Source organism: Podarcis erhardii (genome assembly GCF_964252035.2).
Source record: "Podarcis erhardii genome assembly, chromosome: 5".
In the NCBI taxonomy this organism is placed as follows: domain Eukaryota; kingdom Metazoa; phylum Chordata; class Lepidosauria; order Squamata; family Lacertidae; genus Podarcis; species Podarcis erhardii.
The window spans coordinates 98,298,957-98,318,907 of NC_138509.1; the positions used below are offsets into that span (position 1 = coordinate 98,298,957).

Below are 19,951 nucleotides of genomic sequence, written 5' to 3' on the forward strand. Positions count from 1 at the left end.
CAGAGTATGACTTAAACCACCCTTTTTGCTTTCTTAACTCGCGTCAGGTTAAGAAGCCTTTGTGAGTGACCTAAACAGGCTTAGGGTTTGTAACCTCCCAAACATCCAATATACATCAAATCTGAAACAGAGATGGAGGCATCAGAAATAGAAACATGAGAGGAGCAATTCATGGTGCAAAGACCTCCTGAACCCTTTTAACCCGGCGCCTGGAATGTAGCCGGGCCAGTGCCATAGCGTTGAGCCCACAACACTGAATGTACAAAAACCAACAAACCTGGGTGCGAAGGGATTCTTAGTAATGATTTAGCAACTGTGCCTAGTTAGACCCAGAGTGTGGACCCAGAAAAGGGAGCTGGTAGCAAAACAGGAACAGAGGAGTATTGCTGCCACCTAGAGGCACACCTAGAAATGACAATAAAAGTGCTCTGGGAACAAGGCCAGCTACGTACCGTATTTTTCGCTCTATAAGACGCACCAGACCACAAGACGCACCTAGTTTTTGAAGGAGGAAAACAAGGGAAAAAATATTCTGAATCTCAGAAGCCAGAACAGCAAGAGGGATCGCTGCGCAGTGAAAGCAGCAATCCCTCTTGCTGTTCTGGCTTCTGGGATAGCTGCGCAGCCTGCATTCGCTCCATAAGACGCACACACATTTCCCCTTACTTTGCAGGAGGGAAAAAGTGAGTCTTATAGAGCAAAAAATACGGTAAGTCTTACCTGTAAGCACAGGGAAATGACTTGCTCCCCTGGCCTGATGGTGCCCTCGGCCCCCATTTCATTTACCTGGAGCTGCAAACAAGCATGAGGTTGTTCACTGTGCAGTGGAAGCCACACAGAGTCAGACCAGAAGCGAAGTTAAAGGGAACCAGGCAGAGGGCCTTCTCTGTGGTGGCGCCTGCTCTGTGGAACGCCCTCCCATCAGATGTCAAGGAAATAAACAACTACCTGACTTTTAGAAGACATCTGAAGGCAGACCTGTTTAGGGAAGCTTTTAATGCTTGATGCTTTATTGTGTTTTTAATATTTTGTTGGGAGCCACCGGGGGGGGGGGAGGGTGAGAATTCATGGCAACTTTACAAACGCTTTTATCCAGTTTTTGCTTCAGAAAACTAGGTTCACTGGAATGAAAAGGAGAAGATCAGTCTTTAACATCAGCAGTAACATCTAGACCATGGGAGCGTTTCAGCCCTGTTCTTGAGTTTGTTTAAAATCTAAAACAGCTTACCTTGTATTCCTTTCTTTGAATTTGTGCCATTTAGGGTTTTAAAACCTTTTTGTAAAGGCAACACTAGAATTTTCACAGCTGAGTCCTCAACGCTTTATTACTGTGCTTTGCTTTCTTTAAGTTGGGCTTTGTCTAAAACTTGCCATTGAGGTTTTCAAACCCTTTTTTGTAAATTCAGTATTAGAAACTGTACCACTGAGTCCTCAATCCTTTATTACTGCGCTTTGCTTCACCTCAGTCAAGCCAGGTTTATAATACTTCAGAATTTTTTGGAGTTCTACCCCTTTTTTTGAATTTTGGTCATTTAAGGTTCATGATTTTTCTATTTCCTTCCGAAGAAACTGAATAGTTTGGTGAAACGAGGTTTGTAGCCTGTATTCTGTTAAGGCTTTATTCAATTTTAGGTTTTTCTAATTTTTACCTTAAACTTTCTGATTTATTTCCATAAGATAATATTTCTAGTCAATTACTTCTCGTTTCAGGGATTTTCACGGTACTTCATTTGTTTTGTGCAATTTCTCGGTTCCATGATTGTCTTTTTTCTACTGGTCTCTGTTAAGTCGTGGGTGAACATATCAGACGACACAGCGATTCTTCAAACAGCTCTTGTTTATTCACAGGCCAGAACAGAACCGAACTGAAGGGTTCAGCCAGCCTGCTTATATAGAGCTCCACTACAACTCTACAGTAGCAACTTTCTGTAACTAGCCAATCACCGAACGTCACTTTCAATCCCCTATTTGCATATGTGGACCAGAGTGAAAACTATCTCCAGTATCCCCCTGCTGGCCCAGGGTGAGAACTTCAGTACATAACACCCTCCTGCAAGGGCTTGTCTTAGCTGCCCCCGCAACCCCAACCTGAACAAACAAGAAATGAACTCGCACGCAGGATGGTGAATTTACAAACGCTTTTATCCAGTTTTCGCTTCACAAAACTAGGTTCACTGGAAAGAAAAGGAGAAGCCTGTGAGATCCCCCCCCCCTTCAGATATCGGACACAGAGAGGAGGGTGGCTGTAGGAGAGGAAGCAGGTCGCCGGCTCCCGTGGATCTGACATTTCCAGTGCAGGTCCTGATCCGGATCCAGAAGCTCCACAGAATCCAGCATGTCGGGAACTGGCAGGGAAAGAAAATAACAGATGGTATTTAACTCTGAGTAGACTTGCTAAGGTGTATAAGTCCGAATCAGATAAGTGAAGAGAGGTGGAGGAACGTTCCTTCATATGTGGTGGACTTGTAAAAGGGTAAAAAGAGTACTGGGAAATGATCCATAATGAATTGAAAAAAAAATGATTAAAAGTACTTTCCAAAAAACAAAAAAACAGAGTCCTTTGTGTTGCGGATAATTCAGACTGAAATTCCCAGGTGTCAAAAAAGGTTATTTATAAGAATACATCCATTTGTAAAAAAAAGGAATATACAATGGGATAGACAGGCAGTCCAAAGTGTTGGTACATATATGATTCTGGAATAGTTGTTTTTTTTCTGGGTGAGGATGAAGCAGTCCCAGGTTTCCCTTCATGCAATTGTGAATACCTGGCCGCTGTTGGAACATAAATGCTGCCAGAAACAGCTGTGGCAGACCTCTGCTGAGGGAATACAGGGAGCGATTGATCTAAGACTCACCTATAAAAGTGGTCACATGACGCAGCGCTCGTCTCAGGTAAGCACACATTGATACCTTACCTGTTCAGCATCCACCCACCCACCCCAGCAGCCTTCTCTGCCCCTCAGTGGACCCCTGCAGAGGCTGGCTGGACCACTGGGATTTGTCAGCCGCAGCAGAAGATCTACTCACTAGGGATCTCCACCATCCTCTCTTGGCTGTTCATTTGCCAGTTGGATTTCTTCTTGCCAACCTGGAAGGAGGCAGTGGGAAAAAGACAGTCACGGAACCAAGAGATTACACAAAAACAAATGAAGTGCCGCGAAAATCCCTGAAATGAGAAGTAATCGGATATAGAGTTAAACTAAATAACAAAAATCAAAAAGTTTAAGGGGGAAATTTAACCTAGAATTAAACAAAGACTTAACAAGATGCCGGCTACAAAACTCATTTCACTGAACTCATCAGTTTCCTCAGAAGGAAATAAAGAAATCATAAAACTTGATTTCAAACAAACTCAAGAACAGGGTTTACAAAAAAAGTTTACAAAAAAAGGTATGAAAACCTCAACAAGAAATTTTAGACATAGCCCTATTTAGGAGAGCCAAGCAGTAAGGCAAAGGACCCCTGACCATTAGGTCCCGTCGTGGCCGACTCTGGGGTTGCGGCACTCACCTCACTTTATTGGCCGAGAGAGCCGATGTAAGGCTTCCGGGTCATGTGGCCAGCATGACTAAACCGCTTCTGGTGAACCAGAGCAGCACACGGAAATGCTGTTTACCTTCCCGCCAGAGCGGTACCTATTTATCTACTTGCACTTTGACGTGCTTTTGAACTGCTAGGTTGGCAGGAGCAGGGACCGAGCAACGGGAGCTCACCCCGTCACGGGGATTTGAACTGCCGATCGGCAAGTCCTAGGCTCTGTGGTTTAACCCACAGCGCCACCTGTGTCCCTAAGAAATTGAGGACTCAGCTGTAAAAACTCTAGTATTGCCTTTACAATACAATACTAGCAAAAAAACTTACAAAGGAATACGAGAAAAGCCGTTTTACATTTTAAACATACTCAAGAACAGGGCTGAAATGCTCCTGACTGCTGATGTTAAAGACTGATGTGAAAAATCTGGAAGTAGGAGCATCGCTGAATGGGAAGGCACCGCAATGCACAGCAATCTTTGTTTTCTGCTGGGCCTCCTCGATTTGTCCCTAGCCACAACAAAGGGGCTGCAACCTTGCTTGCCCTGCGCTTGGGTAACAAAATCACAGAACTGCAAAGTCGGAAGTGACTCAAAGAACCGTCTAGTGTAGTCCAACCCCTGCAATGCAGGTTTGCAGGAGCTTCTCCTCATGTTGTCAAGACCTCAGGCCTTCTCCCACCCTGCCTACTGCAGCCTTTCCCTAAGGCGGCACTAGCAGAGGCTGATGGGAGAGAGATACCATTCAAAATAGCCAGAGGGCACCAGGTTGAGGTTAGGCAGGTCCACTTCCCACATTGCAACTCTCAAAGGCCATAGCCAGGGCTCCTCCAGGCAGCGTGTTCAGCACTCATCCTGATCATCCTGACCCCTGTGGCCTATGCATTAGTAAAATTGAGGCTAGGTTACTGGAATGCTTTATTTGTGAGGCTGCCCTTGGGCGTGGTTTGGAAACTCCAGCTGGCGTGTTTTGTATTATTATTATTATTAGGAGTAGTAGTATACTGTTCCTCATGTGTAGATCTCAGGGCAGCAGCCACATTGCGGACGAGGACATCTGACCGAAAACATTTGGCACCAGTGTTAAAACAGCTGCACTGGTTGCTCCTCTGCTACCAAGCCAGGTTCAAGGTCCTTGTACAGTGGTGCCTCGCAAGACGAAAAGAATCTGTTCCGCGAGTCTCTTCGTCTTGCGGTTTCTTGGTCTTGTGAAGCAAGCCCATTAGTGGATTAGCGGATTAGCGCTATTAGCGGCTTAGCGGATCAGCTGTTAAGCGGCTTATCGGCTTAGCGAATCAGCTGTTAAGTGGCTTAGCGGATCAGCTGTTAAGCGGCTTAGCGGATCAGCTGTTAAGCGGCTTAGCGGATCAGCTGTTAAGCGGCTTAGCGGATCAGCTGATAAGCGGCTTAGCGGATCAGCTGATAAGCGGCTTAGCGGATCAGCTGATAAGCGGCTTAGCAGCTTAGCAGATCAGCTGTTAAGTGGCTTAGTGGATCAGCTGATAAGCAGCTTAGCGGATCAGCTGTTAAGTGGCTTAGCGGATCAGCTGATTAGCGGCTTAGTGGATCAGCTGATAAGCAGCTTAGCGGATCAGTAGATAAGCGGCTTAGCGGCTTAGAAAAAGGGGGGGGGGAGGAAAAAACCCCCGCAGGAACTCACAAGACATTTTCGTCTTGCGAAGCAAGCCCATAGGAAATTCGTTTTGCGAAGCACCTCCAAAACGGAAAACCCTTTAGTCTAGCAGGTTTTCCGTCTTGCGAGGCATTCGTCTTGCGGGGCACCACTGTATTAATTTGCAAAGCTCTGAACAACTTAGGAGCAGGGTACCTCAAGGGATCGCCTGAACCTTCTACCCCGGCTCCAGCACCTAAGGAAAATTAACAACAACCATCTTAAACTTTCCAAAATAACAGACGACTAAAAACAGATTAAAAGTCACACCAGCTTCCTAAACATCTGGGTAAAGGTAAAGGGTCCCCTCACCATAAGGTCCAGTCGCAGACAACTCTGGGGTTGCGGCGCTCATCTCGATTTACTGGCCGAGGCTTTACAGCTTTACAGCTTCCGGGTCATGTGGCCAGCAGGACTAAGCTGCTTCTGGCGAAACCAGAGCAGCGCATGGAAACGCCATTTGCCTTCCCGCCGGAGTGATACCTATTTATCTACATGCACTTTGACGTGCTTTCGAACTGCTAGGTGGGCAGGAGCTGGGACCGAACAACAAGAGCTCACCCCGTCGTGGGGATTTGAACCGCCGACCTTCTGATCGGCAAGCCCTAGGCTCTGTGGTTTAGACCACAGTGCCACCCGCGTTCCTAAACATTTGGGTAGGCTTGTTTAAATAAGAATGTTTTTAGCAGGCACCAAAAAGAGCCCAACGAAGGCAGGGAGTTCCAAAGGCTAGGTGCTGCCACACTACAAGTTTGAGTTCTTACGAATGTGAAACAGGTGCTGAGTGGCACCTGAAAATTCCACTGAAATATATGGGGCAAGGCAATCTCTTAGGTGAACTGGTCCCAAGTTGTTAAGGGCACCTTGAACCTGGTAATTAAAGGACATGCAATGGGTACCTATTCCACATCAAACTGAGGTGTGGATGGGCCCATGCGCCAGGCAAAAGGCAGTCCCACAGGCATCTCTTTCCACCCCCAGCTCACCTGCTTTTCTGCCTTTTCCGCCGACGCTCCTCCCAGCCTGGGACCCTCTCGGTGCAGAAGGCTCCCCATGGCGGACAGGAAGTGGCGCCAAGCCTTGAGCACCTTCTGCTGGCGGGACAGGTCTTGGGAGCAGCTGTGAGGGCAGGAGCCGGGGATGGCCGAACCCATGCTGGAGACCCAGGGGACGTGGCAGAGCTCAGCGGCCTCGGCGGCCCCCAGGGCCATTGCTCCGGAGGACCTCACTCTGTACCTGCAAGAAGAGCATGGAAAGGAGGGAGGTGCAGATGAAACAGGGGTGGGTGTGTCATTGTGGTGGGAAGGACTTTTTTCTGACTTAAGAGCTCCTCCAGGCAACCTGCTCATTGAGCATCCTCCCTACTTGCTTGCGCAAAGCTTGTGTGAAGGCGGTTAGATTGCACCCGGTATTTACTGAGCGCTTCTTCTGAAATTCAGCCTCTGCCGAGTGCGCCACACGGCCACCGCCTCCTCCATGCCTGCCTGTTATGTACTGAAGTTCTCACCCTGGGCCAGCAGGGGGATACTGTAGATAGTTATGCAAATGAAGGATTGAAAGTGACGTTCAGTGATTGGATAGTTTTAGAAAGTTGCTACAGTAACGTTGTACTGGAGCTCTATATAAGCAGGCTGACTGAGCCCTTCAGTTCAGTTCTGTCCTGGCCTGTGAATAAACAAGAGCTGTTGAAGAATCGCTGTGTCGTCTGATATGTTCACTGCCCACTCCTCGTGAGCGTATAGAGGGGAGGTCCAAAAATATCTACATGGTGCCTAGGGAACAACTTGCACCTTAATATCAGCAAGACAAAGGAGATGGTGTTGGACTTCCTCCCTCCCTAAAAAACTATGGGAAGTGGGGGGGGGGCAGGAGTTAGCTTTGCACCGTAGCACTGGGTATGCTTAAGATGGCCCTGGGTACCACCGTAATAAAAGCAAGCAAGGAATGCGATTTCGTCACCTGCCAGCTAAAGATGTCCCCTATCTGGATGGCAGCCCCTAACCCTCCACACGCAGAGGTCACCCCCAAGGAAGGATGGCGAAGCCCTGAGCCCCGAGTCACGCACTTGGTTCTGTGCCTCTTGCACCACCCCGAGTTCTGCCAGTTCAAGGCCAAAGGTTGCTTGAAGGACAGAGCCTGTGGAGAGAGATGAGGGAGATCAGAGATGGAAAGGGAAGCAGCAGCAGCAGCAGCAACAAGCAGCCTCTGCTGGGCTCGGGGTCAAGGGCTCGGGGAGCTCTCCAAGGTTGGGGGGACCCTGTCTTGGCCGCATGCGATGGTGCGCAGCGGCACACACAGCTCTGGCCGCCATCCTTTGGTGCTCTGCATCCCTAGGAACTCAGACCAGGCGGCTCCACGCACAAGGAGCAGTCCCTCTCCTCCCGCCTCCGCCATGTTTGCCCCTCCATCTGCACGCGGTACCTCGAATTTGCAGCTGTGATGAGCAGCTAAGATGTAGCGGATCTGGGTGCAAACCAGGAGGAGCAGAGGCACCAAGTAGAATGCGGTGGGGATGGTCACCAGCACTCTGGAAGCACCGGAGTCAAGGAAGACGGACAGATAATAATAATAATAATAATAATAATAATAATAATAATAATAATAATTGTACCCCGCCCACGTGGGGGCAGCTTCCAACAAAGATTAAAAATACCTTGAAATATCACACATTAAAAACTTCCCTAAACCTTCAGATGTCTTCTAAAAGTCTGGTAGTAGTTTTTCTCTTTGACTTCTGGTGGGAGGGCGTTCCACAGGGCAGGCGCCACCACCGAGAAGGCCCTCTGCCAGATTCCCTGTAGCTTTGCTTTTCGCAATGAGGGAACCACCAGAAGGCCCAGAACAATGGGGGTGGAGACACTCCCTCAGGTCTACTGGATCGAGGCCGTTTAGGGCTTTCAAGGACACAAGGGAGACACAAGGCTTTCAAGGACACAAAGACAAAAGGGAAGGCACACTTGGCAAATCCACACCGTGATCAACTCCTGCCCGGAAACCAATGTCCCCACTGTGGAAGGATGTGTGGATCCAGAATTGGCCTCCACAGTCACTTACAGACTCATTGTTAAAACCGTGTTTATGGAAGACAATCTTACTCGGCTACGAGGGATCGCCAAAGAAGAAAGAAAGAAGAAGCAGAACTTCTCTCTGAAGGATACGTGCAGATCTTCTCCACGCTGAAAGCCTGCTGGGAGTTGAATGCCAGGTAGACCAGGCAGGAAGCCAGCACCGCCAGGTCGTAGCCGCTTAGGAAGGCCACAAAGAAGATGAAGAAGCGAAGGTTGTGGTAGCCAATGCAGTTGTTGACCCACATGCAGTGGTGGTCGAATTCCTGCAGGTGATATACAGTATAATGAACTGAAGAAAATGCTGAAAATAACTTTTGTAAAAACAACCAGAAGCCTTTTTATTAGGTATTTTAAGCCAAGATATACCAAAAGAAAAGAGGACTGTTGAGTTGTGGGTGAACATATCAGACGACACAGAGATTCTTCAAACAGCTCTTGTTTATTGACAGGCCAGGACAGAACTGAACTAAAGGGTTCAGCCAGCCTGCTTATATAGAGCTCCACTACAACGCAACTGTAACCACTTTCTGTAACTATCCAATCACTGAACGTCACTTTCAATCCCTTATTTGCATATGTGGACCTGAGTGAAAACTATCTACAGTATCCCCTTGCTGGCCCAGGGTGAGAACTTCAGTACATAACAAGAACTATATTCGTGTATGCCACTACAGCAGTGAGAATGTTGATTGCACAAAACTGGAAGACTGGAGAAATACTAACTAAAGAACAACGGCAAGAGAAGTTGATGAACTATGCAGAACTGGAAAAAATGACAGATTAAGAGGAAAAGGCAACAGAGACTTTGAAAAAGAATGGGAACCATTTATATTAAACTTGCAGAAACAAAGAAAGTCTATAGACTTGATGGTAGGATTTAAATGAACCTCCACATTATTAGTATTAGAAAATGTGTAGAAGATAGAGAAACACTATGGTGTATTCACTGTTATTTTTATGTTTTTAGGTTTGATGTTATTGTATAAATATGTTATTAGTAATTTTTTCTTTTAGAAGGCAGCAAAATGGGTGAAAGGAGAAACAAACCGGAAGTGGAAGACGTTGGGGGAAGCCTAGGAGGGGAGGGAGGGAGGAAGGCATAGCAAATGTTATGAATATGAGATGTGTGTAATGAACGAAAAAGAAAAATGAATAAAATAAAACAAAAGAATTCCTGTAGGTGGGGCCGGAGAGTTAGGAGAACAACCCAGGGCCCTTTGAACTTCCAAGGAGCCTTCTGTGCAGCTCAGTCACATTTTGCAGCCCAGTGCAAAACACTATGTATTTTTCACTAACATACATATTTTTGCAAGTAATATCCCCCGATATATTGCCTTTTTGCATGTTATCCGCACACCTTGCAGCAGTATATGCATTGTTGCACACAGAGCTTGAACTGCGCTGCAAAATTCTGAGATGTGCCAAATTTTGAATCGTGGCTGCATTTCAGTTTGCACTGTGCTCCAGAAAGTGCAAACTAGGTAACAGGTTTTACTTTAAATGCGAACCAAGTCGAGCTCCTCCTGTACCCCTAGGGGCCGCTGTCGTTCTTTACCTCCACACAGGTGTTGCACCAGGAGCAGTGGAAGGTGTGCTGCAGGCAGTAGAGCTGGCATTTGTTGCACCAGTGCTGGTTGAGGTCTTTCATGGTGAAGGCCTGATTCACCAGCTCTTCTTCAATGCCTGGCCATGGAAGTAAGCAGAGAAGGGAGAAAGCAGCTTCAGAATCAGGCCATGCGCACATCACACATTTAAAGACGACTCTATTCCGAACTTTAAAATGGAAAGCGTAATGCTGGTGGTCAACGAAAGAGATTTCAAGGCAAATTTTTAAAACTGTAGTATAAACACCAACAACTGGGAAACACTGGCCTGCGAGCGCTCCAGTTGGAGAACAGCCTTGACCAAAGGTGTCATGGGCTTTGAAGACACTTGAACTCAGGATGCAAGGGAGAAACATGCTAAGAGGAAGCCACGCTTGGCAAACCCTCGTCGTGATCAACTCTTGCCCGGAAACCAATGTCCCCACTGTGGAAGGACATATGGATCCAGAATTGGCCTCCATAGTCACTTACGAACTCATTGTTAAAACCCTGTTTATGGAAGACAATCTTACTAGGGTACGAGGGATTGCCAAAGAAGAAGACACATTCAAAGCGCCGTGATACCACTTTAAGCAGTCATGGCTTCCCCCAAAGGATTCTGGGAGCTGTTAGGAGACTCCCCCATTTTCCTAACGGAGCTACAGTGGTACCTTGGTTCTCAAATGCCTTGGTACTCAAACAAATTGGAACCCAAACACTGCAAACCCAGAAGTAAGTGTTCCGGTTTGCGAACTTTTTTCAGAAGTCGAACGCGTGCTGATTTGAGTGTTACACTTCCGTTTTGAGTGTTACCCTGAGGTCTGTCTGTTTTTGCTATTTATTTTGCGATTTTGTTTTCGTGGCTCTTTTTGTTTTGTTTTTGTGACTGTATGGAGCCCAGTTCAGTTACTGATTGATTGATTGTGTGACTGCAGTACAGTGGTGCCTCGCAAGACGAAATTAATTCGTTCCGCAAGTCTCTTCGTCTTGCGAGTTTTTCGTCTTGCGATGCACGGTTTTCCATAGGAATGCATTGAAAATCAATTAATGCGTTCCTATGGAAACCGCCTTCCCCCGACCTCTTCTGGCGGGCGGCATTTTAAAATCGCCCGGGACAGCGGAGGACTTCTCCGCTGTCCGGGCGATTTAAAAGCCCCTGGGAAGGCAAGCAGGGGGGACAAAGACTTTTGCCCCCCGCCTGCCTTCAGAAGAGGTCCAGGACAGGCTTCGCGGACCTCTCCGCAAGCAGCGGGAGCGCTCCTTGCGGAGAGTTGCCAGCGCGCCCAGGCTTCGCGGCCCCGCCGCCCGGCTTCGGGACATCGTTCCGATGCCAGGCGGCGGGGGGAGGCTTTCTCGCCCCGCCGCCCGGCATCGGGACGATGCCCCGAAGCCGGGCGGCAGGGGGAGGCGTTCCTGCCCCGCCGCCCGGCATCGGGACGATGCCCCGAAGCCGGGCGGCGGGGGGAGGCTTTCCCGCCCCGAAGCCGGGCGGCGGGGGGAGGCTTTCCCGCCCCGAAGCCGGGCGGCGGGGGGAGGCTTTCCCGCCCCGAAGCCGGGCGGCGGGGGGAGGCTTTCCCGCCCCGAAGCCGGGCGGCGGGGGGAGGCGTTCCCGCCCCGAAGCCGGGCGGCGGGGGGAGGCTTTCCCGCCCCGAAGCCGGGCGGCGGGGGGAGACTTTCCCGCCCCGCCGCTCGGCTTCGGGACATCGTTCCGATGCCGGGCGGCGGGGGGAGACTTTCCCGCCCCGCCGCTCGGCTTCGGGACATCGTTCCGATGCCGGGCGGCGGGGGGAGACTTTCCCGCCCCGCCGCTCGGCTTCGGGACATCGTTCCGATGCCGGGCGGCGGGGGGAGACTTTCCCGCCCCGCCGCTCGGCTTCGGGACATCGTTCCGATGCCGGGCGGCGGGGGGAGGCGTTCCCGCCTCGCCGCCCGGCATCGGGGCATCCTTCCGAAGCCCGGCGGTGGGAGGAGGTGTCCCCGCCCCGCCGCCAGGCTTCGGAGGAGGTCCGAGGACAGCGGGGAAGACGAGCTGCGCTTCCCCACTGTCCCGGAGATTTCCCTATGGGCTGTCGTCTTGCGAAGCAAGCCCATAGGGAAATTCGTCTTGCGAAGCGCCTCCAAAACGGAAAACCCTTTCGTCTAGCGGGTTTTCCGTCTTGCGAGGCGTTCGTCTTGCGGGGCACCACTGTACATTGTTTGTTCCTTTCATTTTATGGATCAATGGTCTTGTTAGATAGTAAAATTCATGTTAAAATGCTGTTTTAGGGGTTGTTTTTAAAAGTCTGGAACGGATTAATCCGTTTTGCATTGCTTTCTATGGGAAAGTGTGCATTGGTTTTGGAACGCTTTGGTTTTGGAACGGACTCCCGGAACAGATTAAGTTTGAGAACCAAGGTACCAATGTATAATTCTCCGATTCACTTGACGGTCTTTGATCCAAAGTCCTCCATTTTTAGAAATAGTGTTACAAAGGTTGGGTGCCACCCTCACTCTGCAAGATTCCAAGGGGTTCTAGGGCACTCATGCCGGGTCTGTGTTCCTTTGGAGGGTTGAGACTGTCGTAGCCTTAAGAAATATGGTACATACATTGGTACCTTGGTTCTCAAACTTAATCTGTTCCAGGAGTCCGTTCCAAAACCAAAGCGTTCCAAAACCAAGCCGCGCTTTCCCACAGAAAGTAATGCAAAACGGATTAATCCGTTCCAGACTTTTAAAAACAACCCCTAAAACAGCAAGTTAACATGAATTTTACTACAGTGGTGCCTCGCAAGACGAAATTAATCCATTCCGTGAGGCTCTTCGTATAGCGGTTTTTTCGTCTTGCGAAGCAAGCCCATTGACAGCTTAGCGGATTAGCGCTATTAGCGGTTTAGCGGCTTTTAGCGGATCAGCTGATAAGCGGCTTAGCAGCTTAGGAAAAGGGGGGGGGGAGCGGAAAAAACCCGCAGGAACTCGCAAGACATTTTGTCTTGCGAAGCAAGCCCATAGGGAAATTCGTTTTGCGAAGCGCCTCCAAAACGGAAAACCCTTTCGTCTAGCGGGTTTTCCGTCTTGCAGGGCACCACTGTATCTAACGAGACCATTGACCCATAAAATGAAAGCAACAAACAATGTACTGCAGTCACTCATTCAATTTACTATTTAGACCTTCCGTCTGCATGGAGAGAGTCCAGATCTTGCAGCTTGGTCGTAGGGGGGCAGGGTGGGGGCAGCCCCTGCCCACTTACCTTTGTGGAGGATTCCAGTGTCTGTGAAACTGGTGAGGAGGAAGTAGATAATGGTTGGGATGAAGAGGAGGCCACAGATGGTGGGGAAGGCCCAGGACACATGGAGGGCCAGCCAGCTGCACCTGTGGGAGGAAGCAGGTGGAGGTTGGGGCGAGACCTTGGCTTTGGCCCACAGAAGGAGCTAACCTTGGAAGAAAACGGTACTGTGCCCACCACAGTTTAAGAATCTTAGAATGGGAAGGGACCCTGCGGTTTGCAAATAAACCTGGTAAACTTCTGGCCTGGCAATTAAAGAAGAAAAAGGAAGATAGAATTATCAATAAAATTAACATTGAAGACAAATGGATTCAAGAACCGAAGGAAATTAGTAAAAACTTTGCTAGTTTTTTCGGAAAACTATATAAAGAAGGTCCAGAGACTCTAGAAAAAATAATTGATTATTTGGGCAAAAATAAACTACCAATAATACCTAAGGAAAAAACTGAAATCTTGAACTCGCCAATAACAGCTATGGAGGTGCAACAAGCTATACAGAGATCAAAATTAGGAAAGACTCAGATGGTCTTCCAGCTAATTACTATAAAAAGTTAGAACAAGCATTATTTCTTCCCATGAAAGACCTAATGAATAATATTCTGGCAAATGGAAAATTTCCGAAAACCTCGAAGGACAGCTTTATTACTCTTATCCATAAGCAGGGAACAGATGCCTCAAACATGGCCAATTACAGACCCATTGCACTGCTAAATACCGATTACAAGATATTCGCAGACATTCTTGCAAATAGATTAAAAATGGTGCTGAAAGAGATAATTCATAAAGATCAAACCAGATTTCTTCCCGGACGATTTATGCAATCCAATATTAGATGTGTGATTAATGTATTAGAATATTTGGATATTAAAATTGATAAACCAGCAGCTATTATGTTGGTAGACGCTGAAAAAGCTTTTGATAACGTGTCCACAGTTTAAGAATCTTAGAATGGGAAGGGACCCTGCGGCTCATCTCCTCCAACCTCCTGGAATGCAGGAATCTCAGCTCAAGCATCCATGACAGACGGCCATCCAACATCTGCTAAAAAACCTCCAAGGAAGGAGAGTCCACCACCGTCCGAGGGAGACCGTTCCACTGTCAAACAGCTCTCACTGTCCGAACGTTCCTTCTGATGTTAAGTCATAATCTTCTTTCTCATAACTCAAAACCATTGGTTCGGGTTCGACCCTCCAGGAGAAAGGAAACTTCTTCCATGTGACAGCCTTTTAGATACAGTGGTACCTCGGGTTACATACGCTTCAAGTTACAGACACTTCAGGTTACAGACTCCGCTAACCCAGAAATAGTACCTCGGGTTAAGAAGTTTGCTGCAGGATGAGAACAGAAATTGCATGGCAGCGGCACGGCGGCAGCGGGAGGCCCCATTAGCTAAAGTGGTACCTCACGTTAAGAACAGTTTCAGGTTAAGAATGGACCTCCAGAACGAATAAAGTTCTTAACCCGAGGTACCACTATATTGACAAGCTGGAATGTATTCAGAGAAGGACAACCAAGATGACCAAGGATTTGGAAGCCGAGCCTTATGAGGAACGGTTGAGGGAGTTTGGCATGTTTAGCCTGGAGGAGACTGAGAGATGATGAGATAGCCATCTTCAAATATCTAAAGCAGGGGTCAGCAAACTAAGTAAACTCAGGCCCAAGTAAACTCAGGCCCAGTTGCCTTCAGGATCCGGCCCGCGGACTGTCCGTGGATCGGTGTGGGGATTCTGTTTGTTCAGGCTGCAACATTTTTTCCCCTGCGCCGTCTCCCCCCCCCCCCATACACACTGTGGCGGCGCCTCCTCCCTCCCTCCTCCTGGCTTCTCCCTGCCCTGCCTAGAGGAGGAAGGGGGCTGAGCTGAGCTGAGCTGGCTGGGCGCCATTTTCAGCAGCCCCTCTCCGGAGTCAGCCCTTTCGCGCTGCTCATCTTCCCTCTGCCGCTACCGGCTTGGTGCTCCTGTGGGCCAGAGAGTGGAGTGGACGAGCTTGCTCTGCCTACTCACGAGAAGCTGTGGCGGTGGCGGCAGTGGCAGCCCCTGGGAAGGTAAGTGCAGCGGCTGGGGGGGGGGAGGACCACTTGCCCCCCTCGCCTCTTCTTCCAGCTCCCCCCCCCCCAGTGCTGCTTCTCTGGCCTGCCACAAGGTCTGAGGGACAGTGGACCAGCCCGCAGCTAAAAAAATTTGCTGGCCCCTGATCTAAAAGGCTGCCCCATGGAAGATGGAGGAAGCTTGTATTCTGCTGCTCCAGATTGCAGGGACTAAGATATTAAAAGTGCAGAAAAGGTGTTACGTAGCACCTCTAGGTACACCATTTGTTGGGATCTAGTGAGACGCGGGTGGCACTGTGGTCTAAACTACAGAGCCTAGGACTTGCCGATCAGAAGGTCGGCGGTTCGAATCCCTGCAATGGGGTGAGCTCCCATTGCTCAGTCAGTGGCGTAGCATGGGGGGTGCCGGCAGCAACATCTGGGAATTAGGGTTAGGGGGCGCAAATCCATGGGTTAGAGGGCACAAATCCACGGGTTAGGGAGCGCAAATTACTTGCCTTGCCCCGGGTGCTGACAACCCATGCTACGCCACTGTGCTCAGTCCCTGCTCCTGCCAACCTCGCAATTCGAAAGCACGTCAAAGTGCAAGTAGATAAATAGGTACTGCTCTGGCGGGAAGGTAAACGGCGTTTCCGTGCGCTGCTCTGGTTCGCCAGAAGCGGCTTAGTCATGCTGGCCACATGACCCAGAAGCTGTACGCTGGCTCCCTCGGCCAGTAAAGCGAGAAGAGCGCCGCAACCCCAGAGTCGGCCATGACTGGACCTAACGGTCAGGGGTCCCTTTACCTTTACCTTAGTGAGACCGGCTGACCCTTTGGGTCTGATCCAGCAGGCCTCTTCTCGCATCCCTTACCTCTGTTACCCTACCCTAAGACGGGATCATTCAGTTCAAAATGGCTAGCCGAGTGCCATTGCCAACTGCTGCTCCTTGACTCGGGCATCCCGGATCCGCCTTCATACTTACGGGAAAGTAAAGAAGAGGCAGCTGAGACCCATCAGGGTGCTGAAGTGGAAAGAAGCAAAGAGGCTGGAAGTGAGAGATTGGCATCCATCTTGGGCAAACCCCATGTCTCGAGGGAAAGAGCCAGGGAAAGCTGTTGGAGCAGTCGCTGGGCCCAAGCTGGATGGAACCCCCCTTGGTCTGTTGCCAGGGTGATGTTGTGATGTGGCAAAGGAGATCGAGGACAGAAGCGGGGGATCTCGCCTGTTGTGGAACGTCGCCATGGTGGCAGAAGAAGTCCATTAATGGGCCCACGGTGCAAAGGATGCTGGGAGCTGACACCTGCCTCTCAGGTGGCTTATGGGAGCGCTCCATACAAGACTCACCCTAAGACCACCTTTGGGGGGTGGGGTTACATTTATTCATTACAAATAAAGCAGTTCCTAGAGAAGAGGAGGAAAGGGACGCGGGTGGCGCTGTGGGTTAAACCACAGAGCCAAGGACTTGCCGATCAGAAGGTCAGCGGTTCGAATCCCCGCGACGGGGTGAGCTCCCGTTGCTCGGTCCCTGCTCCTGCCAACCTACCAGTTCAAAAGCACATCAAAGTGCAAGTAGATAAATAGGTACCACTCCAGTGGGAAGGTAAACGGTGTTTCCGTGCGCTGCTCTGGTTCACCAGAAGAGGCTTAGTCATGCTGGCCACATGACCCGGAAGCTGTACGCTGGCTCCCTCGGCCAATAAAGCGAGATGAGCGCCGCAACCCCAGAGTCGGCCACGACTGGACCTAATGGTCAGGGGTCCCTTTGCCTAGAGAAGAGGGAGACAGTATAGATTTACAACAGTGGTTTGCAGAAGGTCATAGATCAGAGGCTGCAGAGGGGAGAAGCTGGGAAATGTTGGGAGAGGAGCAGGAGGAAGAAGCGCCAGGCGAGAGACAGCTGACAGACTCTGTGTCTTTAGAAAGCATCCCCTCTTCTCCCAGAACCCAGCGGGCATGGAAAGGAGGAGAACAGAAAGCTCAGAGGCAGAAGGCAGAGATCAGCCAACGTAGGGAAGACGTGTAATAGGAGAGGCGGAAGGGGTGGGGGTTTACTTGGAGCAATGCCATTATTGCAAGAGAGGCACTTTTCAAAGCCTCTCTCTGTGAATATTGAATAAAAGACTTGGTAAGAACTCTCCTTGTTTATCTATTTCTTGGCCAGCCACCCTGGGAGGGACTGGATTCCCGGAAGCCTGACACATACCAGCCGTTGCTTCTCCAAAAGCATTTCCATTAGGGGTTGACTTTTGGGGGGTGTGCTTTGTCAGTTTGCCATTGAACCTGCCAGATCCGCTCAGCCCCCAATGGCTAGCTCATCAACTGTGGGACTCACTTCCTCTTGTGCCCAGATCCTGCTTGCGGGTTCCGCATAAAGGTGGAGCCTCCAATTGCCACCAAAATGCTGGGACCTTCACGAAAGGAATCACTGCTTCTCACTTTGTCCTTCAGAGCCCGGATTTCCAAATAGCTTTCTGCTACAAGTGACCTTGGAGTCGTTTCCTTATAGCAATCAAACAATTTCAATGCAAACCATAAAATACAATTATTGGCTCTTGAAGCAGCACACATCAATAAAAACCGGGTGGGTGAGTGAGACGGGGGCGGTTCTGCCACCAAGCTTACAAATTACTAAGACACACAAGGAGAAGGGGAGGAGAAGGGGAAGGAAGGCAGTGGAGGAAGATCAGGTCTTCGAAGCCAGAATGAGTTATGGCAATTGACAAAGGAGCTTCCATAGCTCAGTGGCAGAGTGAAATAGGAAGCCCTCAAATTCAGCACCTTGGCGATAATAATAATAATAATAATAATAATAATAATAATAATAATAATAATAATATATTTATACCCCACCCATCTGGCTGGGTTTCCCCAGCTACTCTGGGCGGCTTCCAACACAATGTTAAAATACAGTAATGCCTCAAACATTAAAAGCTTCCCCAAACAGGGCTGCCTTCAGATGTCTTCTAAAAGTCTGGTAGTTGTTTATCTCTTTGACATCTGGTGGGAGGGCATTCCACGGGGCGGGTGCCACCACCGTGAAGGCCCTCTGCCTGGTTCCCTGTAACTTGGCTTCTCGCAGAGAGGGAACTGCCAGAAGGCCCTCGGCGCTGGACCTCTGTGTCCGGGCTGGACGATGGGGGGTGGAGACGCTCCTTCAGGTATACTGGACCGAGGCCGTTTAGGGCTTTAAAGGTCAGCACCAGCACTTTGAATTGTGCTTGGAAACGTACTGGGAGCCAATGTAGGTCTTTCAAGACCGGTGTTATGTGGTCTCAGCGGCCGCTACCAGTCACCAGACTAGCTGCCGCATTCTGGATTTGTTGTAGTTTCCGGGTCACCTTCAAAGGTAGCCCCACGTAGAGTGCATTGCAGTAGTCCAAGAGGGAGATAACCAGAGCGTGCACCACTCTTGTGAGACAGACAGCGGGCAGGGAGGGTCTCATCCTGCGTACCAGATGGAGCTGGTAGACAGCTGCCCTGCACACAGAATTGACCTGCGCCTCCATGGACAGCTGCAAGTCCAAAATGACTCCCAGGCTGTGCACCTGGTCCTTCAGGTGCACAGTCACCCCATTCAGGACCAGGGAGTCCTCCACACCTGCCCACCCCCTGTCCCCCCAAAACACTACTTCTGTCTTGTCAGAATTCAACCTCAATCCATTAGCCGCCATCCATCCTCCAACCGCCTTTAGATACTCACACAGGACCTTCACCGCCTTCACTGGTTCCGATTTTAAAGAGAGGTAGACGTTATTGGCTAGCTGAGATATGGCAAGGAGAACGGAACAGAATATTTTGGCAAGATTGAAATAAGAACGTACAAAGAGCCTGCTGGATCAGGCCAATGGCTCATCCAGTCTAGCATCCTGTTCTCGCAGGGGCTGAACAGTGGGAAGCGGGATCTGAGCAATCTCAGCTCCTGTGGTTTCCAGCAACTGGCATTCAGAAGCATCGCTGCCTCTGACAGTGTAGGCAGAGCGCAGCCGTCCTGGCTAGTCGCCATTGATAGCCCTCCCCTCCATGAATTTGGCTAATCCTCTTTTAAAGCCACCCAAGTAAACTGCCTATGCTTGCCTCGGGATCACGTTCATCCGGTACTATACCAGCTGCACTGGCTCCCGGTGGAGTACAGGATCAGGTTTAAGGTGCTGGTTTTGACCTTTAAAGCCCTATGCGGCCTAGGACCCACGTACCTACTGGACCGACTCACCTGGTATGCCCCACGGAGGACCTTAAGGTCCACAAATGACGACATTTTGGAGGTCCCAGGTCTCAAGGTGGTTAGACTGGTCTCAACTAGGGCTAGGGCCTTTTCAGTACTGGCCCCGACTTGGTGGAACGCTCTGTCCCAAGAGACTAGGGCCTTGTGGGACTTGACATCTTTCCGCAGGGCCTGCAAGACAGAGCTGTTCCGCCTGGCCTTCGGCTTGGACTCAGTCTGACCCTTGTGTTTTCCCTCTCCTTATGGCCTTGATTTATGGGCTACTTTTAAAATGAGGTTGCATTTTAAATTGCATTTTAAACCTGTATTTTAAATTGCCCCCCCCCATTATGTTTTTACTGTAATTTTTACTGTTGTTAGCCTGCTCGGCTGGGGAGGGCGGGGTATAAATAAAATTTATTATTACAGCATCTTAAAAAGCAGAGACATCACCTTGCCAACAAAGGCCTGTATAGTTAAAGCTATGGTTTTCCCAGTGGTGATGTATGGAAGTGAGAGCTGGACCATGAAGAAGGCTGATCACCGAAGAATGGACGCTTTTGAATTCTGGTGCTGGAGGAGACTCTTGAGAGTCCCATGGACGGC

The 19,951-nt window shown here is 49.6% G+C and overlaps 1 protein-coding gene across 2 annotated transcripts; it reads right to left on the bottom strand.

The window, feature by feature from the left end:
• Positions 1 to 1,070: 1,070 nt before the first annotated feature.
• On the bottom strand, positions 1,071 to 16,323 carry ZDHHC19 (zDHHC palmitoyltransferase 19). Of its 2 annotated transcripts, XM_081862739.1 has the most exons (10): positions 16,127 to 16,323; positions 13,081 to 13,202; positions 9,826 to 9,953; positions 8,361 to 8,533; positions 7,624 to 7,729; positions 7,268 to 7,338; positions 6,189 to 6,438; positions 3,028 to 3,088; positions 2,170 to 2,345; positions 1,071 to 1,116 (listed from the first exon to the last, which is right to left on the bottom strand). In XM_081862739.1, exons 1-9 carry the CDS (start codon positions 16,228 to 16,230, stop codon positions 2,215 to 2,217), a joined length of 1,146 nt encoding a protein of 381 aa, XP_081718865.1. In that variant the 5' UTR covers positions 16,231 to 16,323; the 3' UTR covers positions 1,071 to 1,116; positions 2,170 to 2,214. The 2 variants fall into 2 exon arrangements, with proteins under 2 accessions (XP_081718865.1, XP_081718864.1); XM_081862738.1 differs by lacking the exon at positions 1,071 to 1,116 and having other exon boundaries at positions 2,125 to 2,345.
• Positions 16,324 to 19,951: the final 3,628 nt, after the last annotated feature.